Source organism: Corythoichthys intestinalis, chromosome 22 (genome assembly GCF_030265065.1).
Source record: "Corythoichthys intestinalis isolate RoL2023-P3 chromosome 22, ASM3026506v1, whole genome shotgun sequence".
Classification (NCBI taxonomy): Eukaryota; Metazoa; Chordata; class Actinopteri; order Syngnathiformes; family Syngnathidae; genus Corythoichthys; species Corythoichthys intestinalis.
This window is the reverse complement of record NC_080416.1, coordinates 4,163,134-4,177,070: the sequence shown is the minus strand read 5'-3', so window position 1 is coordinate 4,177,070 and position 13,937 is coordinate 4,163,134. Positions and strand designations below refer to the sequence as shown.

Sequence of the window (13,937 nt, the reverse complement as noted above, 5' to 3'; positions counted from 1 at the left end):
TGGGGAATCACCCGACTCTTATTGGCACGTCTGACGCGGAGATGCGGGTGGCCACTCCTCGGCCCCACGAAAACGCACCACCCGAACTCGTGAGACCCCCCCCCCAAGGGTATGAGATTCCCCCCCAGTTGAGGCTCCCAGCGGTTAAAGTAGAATGTTTAAGTTATCTCATGAGATTCCCTCCTAACTATGGAACTCAAGCGCGTAAAAAACAATACTATGGTGCAAAACAAGTTATCTCGTGAGATTCCCTCCTAACTATGGAACATGCGTAGTAAACAAGGACAAGTTGTTATAATCTAGGTCACAGAGGCAATCATACATCACAAAGGCATAATGTGCTAATGTTAAGGCATCACATAATATTTTCCCCCATCATTCCGCCCTTTGACCCGGATTGAATTTATCAAAAGGCATAATGTGCTAATTCACTTCGGGTCACATAATATTTTCCCCATCATTAAGTAAAAGTACAATTATCTAAGAAGAAAATTACTTGAGTAAAAGTACAAATACAGTGTTTTTTTGCGGTTAATGGGGACCAGAACCCATATTTAGAAGTGAAAAACTGCAAAGTAGCAGCCTAGCACCACCTCCCCCAAACAACATTTTTGTTGTGTGTGTTCAATGTATTTATTCAGATTTAGCATTGGAAAGAGATAAATATAAGATGTTTTTCACTTTTTTTGCCAAAGTATAATAATAAAATAAAAAAATAAAAAAAAGAACACCTTTTATATATATGGTAGAAAACAATCGGGTGACATGAAGTTCCGCTCTGAGACCCCCAATTTGGCCAAATTTCAAAATTGTCCTATATGCATGTGTGATACATCATTGGAATTCTTACAATATCAATTTTCTGGGGGAAGAAAAAAATTAAACAGTAGGGCATTTAAAAAAAAAATAAACAGCAAAGCCCTAACTGGAGGTGAGAGCATGAGCGCATAATTAAAGACGCCATGATTTTAACGAGATATTATCGCGTACTTACCTCTTTTCGATCCAAAAATTCCATGTTGCATGTATCACTGAGTGTCAAGACACAGCTATGAATGGCCACAGCAGGATTTTTTGGGGATTTTATGGGTGAAACATGGTAATATAGCAAGGGTCACGATGCAGAAATCGCAGACATCAAGGAATAATCGAGATTTTCATTTTCATATATTTACCCTTTTAAACATTTTTTTTCAATTTTTCTTTGTTTGGATCGATTATTTATCATCTAACATATCAGGGAAATGCAACAGAAACAAAAAAAGTACAATTAGGCAATAGTTATGAGGTAAATATCCGTGACTTTTTTACAGACGCCAAATTTATCATTGTGACGTAATTTGTTTAAAAGTTTAAAATATGCGGGTAAATAGAGTAATTTTTTAAAATCTTTTTTTTTTTTTTTAAACGAAATATTAGACATCAATTAATGATTCTGAGCTAAAAATGACAGACACTTTAAATAATAAATACAATTACAGTGCCTTGCGAAAGTATTCGGCCCCCTTGAATCTTGCAACCTTTCGCCACATTTCAGGCTTCAAACATAAAGATATGAAATTTAATTTTTTTGTCAAGAATCAACAACAAGTGGGACACAATCGTGAAGTGGAACAACATTTATTGGATAATTTCAACTTTTTTAACAAATAAAAAACTGAAAAGTGGGGCGTGCAATATTATTCGTCCCCTTTACTTTCAGTGCAGCAAACTCACTCCAGAAGTTCAGTGAGGATCTCCGAATGATCCAATGTTGTCCTAAATGACCGATGATGATAAATAGAATCCACCTGTGTGTAATCAAGTCTCCGTATAAATGCACCTGCTCTGTGATAGTCTCGGGGTTCTGTTTAAAGTGCAGAGAGCATTATGAAAACCAAGGAACACACCAGGCAGGTCCGAGATACTGTTGTGGAGAAGTTTAAAGCTGGATTTGTCAGACCTGGATGACGAGGCTGACTCAGCTGCGGAGGTTCAGGCAAAAACTTTTATTTTGAAAACAGGTTCTTCCGCTGACATGCGGGAATGAGAAAAATGTACAAACAAAAAACTCTCCAATGGAGGAATAAGTCAAAGCAACCACAATCAGGGTTCAAACAAAAAAGCACTCCATAAGGGAGGAAAGACAAAAAACACAAAACGCTCCTAATGGAGGAAAAAGTCAAGATAGCGAAGATGAAAAAAAATTCAAACACAAAGCGCTCCAATGGAGGATAACATTCAGTAGAACTGTAATAGACTATGACGGTAGGCTATGACGAGAGGCTGACGTGACTGACCTTGGACGAAAGACACTTCTGCACTAGACAAGGGAAACTAAGGCAATATATACACAGGGGGTAATGTGGAACAGGTGGAAACAGTAGGTGATTAGGTGACCAGAGGAAGGGCAAGTACGCAGACACAAGGAGGGTGAAGCTTTCAAAATAAAACAGGAAATGACATGGCATGACAGGATTTGGATACAAAAAGATTTCCCAAGCTTTAAACATCTCAAGGAGCACTGTGCAAGCCATCATATTGAAATGGAAGGAGCATCAGACCACTGCAAATCTACCAAGACCCGGCCGTCCTTCCAAACTTTCTTCTCAAACAAGGAGAAAACTGATCAGAGATGCACCCAAGAGGCCCATGATTACTCTCGATGAACTGCAGAGATCAACAGCTGAGGTGGGAGAGTTTGTCCATAGGACAACAATCAGTTGTACACTGCACAAATCTGGCCTTTATGGAAGAGTGGCAAGAAGAAAGCCATTTCTCAAAGATATCCATAAAAAGTCTCGTTTAAAATTTGCCACAAGCCACCTGGGAGACACACCAAACATGTGGAAGAAGGTGCTCTGGTCAGATGAAACCAAAATTGAACTTTTTGGCCACAATGCAAAACGATATGTTTGGCGTAAAAGCAACACAGGACATCACCCTGAACACACCATCCCCACTGTCAAACATGGTGGTGGCAGCATCATGGTTTGGGCCTGCTTTTCTTCAGCAGGGACAGGGAAGATGGTTAAAATTGACGGGAAGATGGATGCAGCCAAATACAGGAACATTCTGGAAGAAAACCTGTTGGTATCTGCACAAGACCTGAGACTGGGGCGGAGATTTACCTTCCAACAGGACAATGATCCAAAACATAAAGCCAAATCTACAATGGAATGGTTCAAAAATAAACGTATCCAGGTGTTAGAATGGCCAAGTCAAAGTCCAGACCTGAATCCAATCGAGAATCTGTGGAAAGAGCTGAAGACTGCTGTTCACAAACACTCTCCATCCAACCTCACTGAGCTCGAGCTGTTTTGCAAGGAAGAATGGGCAAGAATGTCAGTCTCTCGATGTGCAAAACTGATTGAAACATACCCCAAGCGACTTGCAGCTAAAATTGGAGCAAAAGGTGGCGCTACAACGTATTAACGCAAGGGGGCCGAATAATATTGCACGCCCCACTTTTCAGTTTTTTATTTGTTAAAAAAAGTTTAAATTATCCAATAAATGTTGTTCCACTTCACGATTGTGTCCCACTTGTTGTTGATTCTTGACAAAAAATTAAAATTTTATATCTTTATGTTTGAAGCCTGAAATGTGGCGAAAGGTTGCAAGGTTCAAGGGGGCCGAATACTTTTGCAAGGCACTGTATCTAGAACCCAGTAATCGTGTGAATCCCTCGTGAGTGTAAGCCCGTTGGTGACCGACCCTACGTAATCAATTCCGGGACCCCCCACCCGAGCGCACCCCACCACATCCAGCCGAACGCGAGCCCCACCAAGCGTGCGACAGCCACGCAGACGAGCGGAGTGAATGAGTTAAACGTGAATAACAAGAGATCACTATATTGTCACACAAAAGAGTAACAAACAGGTTCCACAATTTATAAGAGATTAGTCAGCAAGGAGTTAAAATATACAAACATACCTACGCAGAAGTACCTCCTCCACTGGTTTGCGCTTCTCATTGTACAGAAGGAAGTGCTAGTGAAAAGATTAGAAGTAATAATTACAAGTTACAATTTTCAAAAAAATGCATATAAGAATTGCCTGTCAAAGCTGAGAGTGTTGCACAACTTCTGGAACTTTCTTACAGGGAATACACGCTTAAAAGGTAATGTTTTGATCCATCTCCTATTTTTGAGGTATTCTTTAGTCATAGGGAAAAGAAAAATACAAAACAAGCAGCGAGTTAGGTTGGCTTCTAGTCCTACAAGATTAATAACGATATTTGTTTTCACAGAATGCGTTGGCTCACCTTTATTTCACTCCTGTCAGTTACTGCTTTGGCTGACTGTAAGTCTGCCTACGACTAATGAATTAACTGTGGAATCGCTTACCTTTCCTAGAGTTTGTGTATTTTTTTGCAGATCCACCAGATATTGATGATTACTTTTCATTCTCCAAACACGTGGGCTCAGGAGTCGGCATCTCATATGGCATCGTTGGGAAAGGAAGGATTACAGGTGTCCGAGTGTGGGAGGCCAACAATAACTACATCTATGGGTGAATAACAATAGCATAAAGAACATTATCAGTAAATATGAAATGTCATCACAGTACAGTGAAAATAACAGAAGCATATCAAAATCTATTGTCACAGCACATGTTCAGTACCATTACAACTAGTTATGTCGTGGGAAAAAAACAAACAGAAAAAACAATATGACATTCTTTGAGTACTCTGAATTCTTATTCTTCAAAACATGCATGGCAAGTTAAAAGAAGACTAAATTGTGTACGTGTAAATGAGCATGTGGTTAGTTGTTTGTCTATACCTGGGGTGGGCAACATTACAAACTCAAAGAGCTATTTTAATCATCTCCCACAAACAAACAAAAAAAAATAACTACCGTAATTTCCGGACTATAAGGCGCACTTGACTATAAGCCGCCATCCACCAAATTTAACACGAAAACGGCATTCGTTCATAGAAAAGCCACACCAGACTATAAGCCATAGCTGTCCTCGCTGTATTATGGGATATTTACGCCAAAATATATTAACAGGGTAACACTTAAAGACTGTCATAATTATGATATGACAGGCAGTGTTGTTTTTGGCAGTCCTTTTATTTTTCGTCTTAGTCTTTTGGACGATAACACTTATTAGTCTTTTCATATTTTAGCCATTTCAAAATATGTTTGTCTAGTTTTTGTTGACGAAAACTCAAGACTAATTTAATCTAATTTTAGTCAGAGTTTACTAAAAATGTTTTGGTGTGTAAAATTTAAAAATTTTTCTCCAAAAATAAATAAAAAATAAAGGTTTCCAACTATTTTGAATGAACATTGACAAACGAGCACATATTGTAACATCTACAAGGAGCCAACTTGGTGATAATACACACTCATTTGGAAAAAATGTATATTACTTTCAATTAATCATACCCACCTGGACACCACGAACTGTATGTAAAAAAAAATGTGAATGCTATGCTAACGCTACAAGTTACATTTAGTGTGTGATGATCACTCATCACAGACCTTCTAATATTAGGGGACACTGTACTGGTGAGTGGGGGGCGCAGCACGTCACATGAGTGACACAACCAGACACTGCTAGATCCAGGCTAACGACAAATTATGTCACACATTGTAAACATGTGATGGAAACTTTTGCGCATTTTCGTCTCATTCACGTCTCATCAGACGAAAACTGGCATTAGGCTCGTTATGTTTTAGTCTCCCAAAACACTTTTGAATGGAAGTAAAAGATCTGAGCTGGACATAAATGGAGGTTGTGACAAAATTTGCCAGATGACACTTAATGACATCTGTCATAAGAATCCATTAATGCCCATGACAGTGTCATGTCAGAATTATAAAGGTCTTATGACAGTCTATGACACCGCTGTCAAAAAACAAGTGTTACATTTCAACCTAAATAAATCAACAAATAAGCCGCACTGGACTATAAACTGCAGGATTCCAATTGAAGGAAAAAAAGTAGCGGCTTATTGTCCGAAAATTACGGTACAACTTAAAGCCAGAAGTGAGTAGTAATATGTTACATTTACTCAGTTACATTTAGTTCAGTAACTTTTTGAGAAAATGATATCGACGGGCGCGGGGGCAGATTAATAAGGGGCCCGCATTGTTGGCGTTGCCGTCAAAGCTGACCGAGTGGAATCGCAGACAAAGAGCTTTTTTCGTTGAAAATTCTTGTGTATAAATGCTTAAATGCCTGAATTCTTTTAAGATATGGGTGTAAAACAATCTCGATTCTTAGTTAAAAGTAGGGCTGTCAAACGGTTAAAATTTTTACTCGAGTTAATTGAATGAATGAATGAATAATTACAGCTTAAAAATTTAATTAAACGTAATTAATCACAATTCAAACCATCTATAAAATATGCCATATTTTTCTGTAAATTATTGTTGGAATGGAAAAATAAGACAAGATGGATATATCCATTCAACATACGGTACATAAGGACTGTATTTGTTTATTATAACAATAAATCAACAAGATGGCATGACCATTATTAACATTCTGAATCAGAATGTTAATAATGGTCATGCCATTATTTTTCTCATTGTGAATAGTTCCCCCTCGACGGGCTGACTGGTCCTTCTCAAGCCATTTATATTGCTATTGGGGAAAAATACTTGGATAAAAAGAATATCCTGTAAAAATATTGGAGTAGAGAGAATGAAACAATGACATTTGGCGGCTTTCTTCGTCGCGTTTTCCTCGTTCTGAATAATTCCCCCTCAATGGGCTGAATAGTAAAATCGATGAGCCCAGTCTACCGCTGACGTCATCCACCTGTTGGGGACGCTAAAGCCCTATAATGGTAGGCGTGGCTAACTGGCAGATTAAAAGGCTAATTTCTCGTTATCTGTGCTTTGCTAAATTGTTGTATATAGTCGAATCGTCTCAAAATATGATTCTAATTCACATAATAATGCCATTTAAGACTTTTTTTCTCGTGTCGTATGCTCTTTAAGTCTTTCTGATAGTTTTCCCCTGACCTTTTTATTGAAATAATAAAATGAAAACCTGAAATTATGGCTTTTAGTTATGGTGTGCCACCCCAAGATTTTAAGTGGCCCCATCTGGCCACCCCAATGAAAAATTTCTGCAGGCGCCACTGATTCTGTTAAAGCGATCCATGGATAGAAAGACTTGTAGTTCTTAAAAGAAAAATGTTAGTACAAGTTATAGAAATTTTATATTAAAACCCCTCTTCATGTTTTCGTTTTAATAAAATTTGTAAAATTTTCAATCAAAAAATAAACTAGTAGCTCGCCATTGTTGATGTCAATAATTACTTACACAATGCTCATGGGTGCTGAAGCCTATAAAATCAGTCGCACCCAAGCGCCAGCAGAGGGCGGCAAAACTCCATAAAACACAATTAACAAGTGAGCGTTTCACTGTACCGTCATTTAAATGTGTCTGAGCGGGGCATCTACGTTAATTGCGTCAAATATTTTAACGTGATTAATTAAAAAAATTAATTAACTCCCGTTAACGCGATAATTTTGACAGCCATAGTGAAAAGCAAAAAAAAGTGCACTTAGCATTTATTTTAGGTAAATATGTCAAAGTACGATGCTAGTCTGTTAGTCAAGGTGGCGGCCGCCATATGTAAACAGAGCTTTTCCAGTGAGAATTCTTGTGAATAAATGCTTAAATCCCTGAATTCTTTATAGATATGAACGTGAAACAGTCTTGATACTTGGTTAAAGGTAGGGCTGTCAAAATTATCACGTTCACGGGCGGTAATTTACTTTTTTAATTAATCACGTTAAAATATTTGACGCAATTAACGCATATGCCCCGCTCAGATTAAAATTACAGCAGTGTAATGTCCGCTTGTTACTTGTTACCTGTTTTTTGTTGTTTGGCGCCCTCTGCTGGCGCTTGGGTCCAAATGATTTTATGGGTTTGGGGAGTGAGCATGGTGTAATGACATCAACAATCGCGAGCTACTAGTTTATTTTTTGAGTGAAAATTTTACAAATTTTAATAAAACGAAAACATTAAGAGGGGTTTTAATACAAAATTTCTATAAATTGTACTAGTTATTATCTTTTATTTATTTTCTATAATTTTTTATAAATATTAATATATTTTAATTATTATTTTTATTTATCTGTTAAGAACTACAAGTCTTTCTATCCATTGATCGCTTTAACAGAATAAAGAAATACAGTACTTATGTACCGTATGTTGAATGTATGTATCTATCTTGTCTTATCTTTTCATTCCAACAATAATTTACCGAAAAATATGGCATATTTTATAGATGGTTTGAATTGTGATTAATTACGATTAATTAATTTTTAAGCTGTAATTAACTTGATTGAAAAAATTTAATCGTTTGACAGCCTTAGTTAAAAGCAAAAAAAAAAAAAAAATCGGGCATTTATTTTATGTAAATACGTCAAAGTACGATGCTAGTCTGTTAGTCAATGTGGCGGCCGCCATATGTAAACAGAGCTTTTCCGGTGAGAATTCTTGTGAATAACTTCTTAAATCCCCGAATTCTTTATAGATATGAACGTAAAACAGTCTCGATTCTTTGTTAAAAGAACAAAAAACCGAGCAGTTAGCATTTATTTTATGTAATATGTCGAAGAATGATGCTAATTTGTTAGACAATGTGGCGGCAGCCTTACAACAAAGAGCTTTTTACGTTGTAAATTCTTGTGAAAAAACAAAAAATATCCTCATTACCTTGAATACTCGAACAAATAACACCTAAGACAATCCTTTCTGTTTGTATGCGGTACAGATTTCGTACTTTTTCAACATAAATACGGCATTAGATCGCTGCATGTGCCGCTGCGACCGACTGCGAAAAACTAAAGCGGATTTCTGGGATGGCCCACTACTTGAAGGCGTGGTGCAGTGAAGGTCGAATCTGACCCGTCAATATCATTATGATGCTTATGGCAGACCCAAGCTTGATACATGTGATTGCCTCCTATATGTATATTCATTTTAGACTTCCAATTAAAGGGTTTATACTCGGGTCAATATTATTCCCATTTATCATGTTTGTCCTCTTTCCTCTTAATCAGAATCCAACTTCGCTACGGCTACGCCTGGACCAATATTACAGGCTATCCGTATGGTCAAGTCCAGGAAATGAAGTTGTTCGAAGGCGAAGCCATTGTGCAACTTTCTGGAAAGTATTCGCACTACGTGCAGTCTCTGGTATTCACTACCAACATGGGCCGATCCCTGTTTGCGGGCCAGCCCCGGGGACACTCATTCAACATGTACCCAAGAAAGGAAAAGGCTGAACTGCGCTTCATCAGTGGCCGTTACAACGGAGCTATCACCTCCATTGGAGCACATTGGGGAGTTGTTTCTGACCCTTATAGAAAAACTCCAAATTACTTGTAACATGTAAATTGGTTTGAAAATATTCCAACTCAATATCAATAAAATGCTGTTTATCAACCTTCTGCAAATATTTTCTTCTACCAGCTTCAGCTTCTATCATCGTGTTTTTTTTTTTAAGGCTGTCATCTTTATCGCGTTAATGGGCGGTAATTAATTTTTTAAATTACTGCAATCACGTTAAAATATTTGACGCAATTAATGCATGCATGGAATCCATTCATGCGTTGCCTCAAACAGTTTACAATTTTAGCACATTGAAAGCGAAAATGCAGAGAAATCCGAGTGGACACAGGTGTTCATTGGACCGCGCCTTTTACTGTCGTGGTTGCCCAACTTCCCATCACGCATTTGGGCAGAGCAAGAGACAGTCTTTTGCTTAACACGCTCAATTAAACACAATGCAGAATACATTGTACACCAATTGCAGCCACTACTGACAGTCATGGATGCCCAAATTCCCATCATGCATTTGGGCAGAGCAGGAGATATCTTTTTCTTATCACACCTAATTGAACACAATGCAGAACATACTGTATACCTTTTGCAGCCACTACTGACAGTCACGGTTGCACAACTTACCATCATGCATTTGGGCGAAGTATGAGACATTGTTTTTTTAACACGCCTAATTGATCACAACAAAGAACATACTGTATACCATTTGCAGCGACCACTGACAGTCAGGGTTGCCCAACTTCCCATCAAGCATTTGGGCAGAGCAGATGTTCTTTGTCTTAAATTTACTATAACTTGTACTCAAATTTATCTTTTAAGAACTATAAGTCTTTCTATCCATGGATCCCTTTAACACAGAGCGACGCTAGGGGTGGCGCATGTGATCTTGGAGAACATACTTTTTTACCATTCTAGAATAAAGCGTAATTGCACATCCACTCAGTGGGTGGCAGTGCCGCTCTCATTTTCAGCGTGTGCGCAATATTTTTGAACCAAACGAGCACACAGTAAAGAGCACTGAAGATATGAAAAGCTAAGACAAGGAAATATGACGAAGTAATGTAGCATTTGGCTTCTGGCTTTGACTTTTAGTACAGTGGGAGACGAGGAAAGGCCAGTCTGTTTACTTTGTTTAAAAATGTTTGTAGAGGACAGCAGGAAAGATTTTTTTTCAGCCAAAACGTGCTGAATATTGCCAATAATCCTCCCGCTTTGTTAGTGTTACATCACTAAATCAGCGAGCACTGTCACCATCATATAAGGTGGCATACCAAGTTGCTCAGTGCAAAATAACCCCACAACATAAGGAAGGAGCTGATACTGCCTGCAGCAAAAATATAAACTCTCCCTCTGTCCAATGACATTGTCGTTTTTGTTCGATTATTTTTTTGTTTTTTTTCGGTCTAATTGTTTGGCATATTGTCCTCGTGAGTTAATGTTGCTAATCAATTTGAATTTATTTTTATTTATTGATTTTATTAAATTTTATTTTTCAGTATCAAACGGTCAAAAAATGTATCCTGAGTGTATTTTTACAGTATGGATGTGTGTGTTTTTTTTTGTTTTTTTTTAACACTTTTGTTAGTTGATCTATATTACCGTACTTTTTTCTTTAATATTAAAAATAACTCATTGTTATGCAGAGGTGTACTTATAATAAGAATTTTTTATAGAAATGATACTACAGTATATTTACAGTGGCGGCAGAGAGTTGGGGGGGGGGGCGCGGAACGTTTACGTCTTCCATGGGGGGGCATGAAAGAAAATAATTGAGAAGCACTGCTTTAACAGAAAGAATGTTAATAATGTTAATGCCATCTAGTGGATTTATTCTTATAATAAACAAATACAGGATATATGTACAATATGTTGAATGTTTATGTCCGTCTTGTGTCTGATCTTTCCATTCCAAAAATAATTTACAGAAACATATGGCATATTTTAGAGATGGTTTGAATTGCGATTAATTACGATTAATTCATTTTTAAGCTGTGATTAACTCGATTAAAAATTTTAATCGTTTGACAGCCCTATTTTTTTTTTTTTTTTGTATGAATCTTCAAAGGCCAGTAAATTGTCATTCGACGTTTATCAAAGAGTGAAAGTGTGCTTTCACTTTTGTTTTTGAAAATATGAATGCCTCGCAAAGTATGATCTCACCAGTGGCGGAACGAATGTGAACAGGACCTGGGGGCCATGAGTATAAACGGGCCCCCGAGGTGAACGTCCACCGTGTGAGGTCTCAGTGGATAATTATTCGCGGACCCCTCCACCCTTTTGCGGACCCTTCAGGTAGTGAAGCACAATAATAATAATAATAATAATAATACATTTTATTTATAACGCACTTTACATTTGAAAAACAAATCTCAACGTGCATATTACCATGTAATAAAATAAAAAGACTAAGAATAAAAGAGTAAAAGCAAAAATAGACAGAAACATACAGTTGTGGTCAAAATTTTACATACACTTGTGAAGAACATAATGTCATGGCTCTCTTTAGTTTCCAGTTATTTCTACAACTCTGATTTTTCTCTGATAGAGTGATTGGAACAGATACTTCTTTGTCACAAAAAACATTCATGAAGTTTGCTTCTCTTATGACTTTATTATGGGTGAACAGAAAAAAGTGATCAAATCTGCTGGGTCAAAAATATACATACAGCAGCGCCAATATTTGCTAACATGTCCCTTGGCCATTTTCACTTCAATTAGGCGCTTTTGGTAGCCATCCACAAGCTTCTGGTTGAATCTTTGACCACTCCTCTTGACAGAATTGGTGCATTTCAGTTAAATTTGATGGCTTTCTGACATGGACTTGTTTCTTCAGCATTGTCCACAAATTCTCAATGGGGTTTAAATCAGGACTTTGGGAAGGCCATTTGAAAACCTTAATTCTAGCCTGATTTAGCCATTCCATTACCACTTATGATGTGTGTTTGGGGTCATTGTCCTGTTGGAACACCCAACTGCGCCCAAGACCCAATCTTCGGGCTGATGACGTTAGGTTATCTTGAAGAATTTGAAGGTAATCCTCCTTCTTCATGATCCCATTTACTCTCTGTAAAGCACCAGTTCCATTGGCAGCAAAACAGCCCCACAGCTTAATACTACCACCACTGTGCTTGACGGTAGGCATGGTGTACTTGGGGTTAAAAGCCTCACCTTTTCTCCTCCAAACATATTGCTGGGCATTGTGGCCAAACAGCTCGATTTTTGTTTTGTCTGACCACAGAACTTTCCTCCAGAAGGTCTTATCTTTGTCCGTGTGATCAGCAGCAAACTTCAGTCGAGCCTTAAGGTGTCGCTTTTGGAGCAAGGGCTTCCTTCTTGCACGACAGCCTCTCAGTCCATAGAGATGCAAAACACGCTTGACTGTGGACACTGACACCTGTGTTCCAGAAGCTTCTAATTCTTGGCAGATCTGCATATTGGTGATTCTCGGTTGAATCTTCACCCACCTGACCAATGATAGGTGATAGCTTGCATTTTCTTCCTGATCGTGGCAGTGACAAAACAGTGCCATGCACTTTATACTTACAAACAATTGTTTGCACTGTTGCTCTTGGGACCTGCAGCTGCTTTGAAATGGCTCCAAGTGACTTTCCTGACTTGTTCAAGTCAATGATTTGCTTTTTCAGATCCTTGTATGTATATTTTTGACCCAGCAGATTTGATCACTTTTTCTGTTAACCCATAATAAAGTCATAAAAGAACCAAACTTCATGAATGTTTTTTGTGACAAAGAAGTATCTGTTCCAATCACTCTATCGGAGAAAAATCAGAGTTGTAGAAGTAACTGGAAACTCTAGAGAGTTACATTATGTTCTTCACAAGTGTATGTAAACTTTTGACCACAACTGTATGTATTGTACTTTTGTTTTATTGACTTGTATATTATTTTGAATACTGCTATTATCAAATATTATTTGAACATTTTTTTTCTTGACGCCCTTTTGGACGCTGCGATGCCCCTAGCATTTGCCTAGCTCACTGTTGAGGTAATTATCGAGGTTTGATTGATTAAATATTTGCTTGATTGATTGATTGAATATTTGCTTGTGCTCATATATACCATGAATAATACATAATTGCTTTATTGATTGATTGAATATTTGCTTGTGCTCATATATACCATAAATAATACATATTGCCATATTTTTCTTACTAATATAACCAGTAAATGATTATTGCTTGCTATACCAGGTTGTAGTATAATGCTTAAGTGTTACCAAGAGTAAAAGAGGGTCAGGATGACAACTGCCTTGCTTCATGGCCGCATCATTGCGTAACTAGACCTTCCGAGGCATCTTCAGCACCTGGCGTCTGGACTTTCGTCTAGACCTTCGAGGACAATTTTCCATCCGAGGACATCTTCCATGGCCGCAGCGTTGCATAACTGAAGTGTCTGGGTCATTTTGACTGTTTACATGATTGTTTACATGAGCTCTTGCTTACACACGTGTATTTACTTAGTTCCACCTACATGCACACACATATCCAATCGAAAACCACATGGGTGTCTCCAGCTTGCTCTCCCCCTCTCCCTCAGGGCGGCATCCATTTTTTTAGGACAAACCCCTAAATAAAATACCAAGGAGGGTTTTTTCTTTAGATCAATTTTGGTGACTG

The 13,937-nt window shown here is 37.9% G+C and overlaps 1 protein-coding gene across 1 annotated transcript; it reads left to right on the top strand.

Annotated features, from left to right (window-relative positions):
* The first annotated feature begins 3,947 nt into the window (after nucleotides 1-3,947).
* Nucleotides 3,948-9,390, top strand: LOC130910773 (zymogen granule membrane protein 16-like). Its single transcript, XM_057828327.1, has 4 exons — nucleotides 3,948-4,098; nucleotides 4,228-4,280; nucleotides 4,355-4,490; nucleotides 9,020-9,390. The coding sequence occupies exons 2-4, from the start codon at nucleotides 4,229-4,231 to the stop codon at nucleotides 9,345-9,347; spliced, it is 516 nt and encodes a 171-aa protein (XP_057684310.1). The 5' UTR covers nucleotides 3,948-4,098; nucleotide 4,228; the 3' UTR covers nucleotides 9,348-9,390.
* The last annotated feature ends 4,547 nt before the right edge of the window (nucleotides 9,391-13,937 follow it).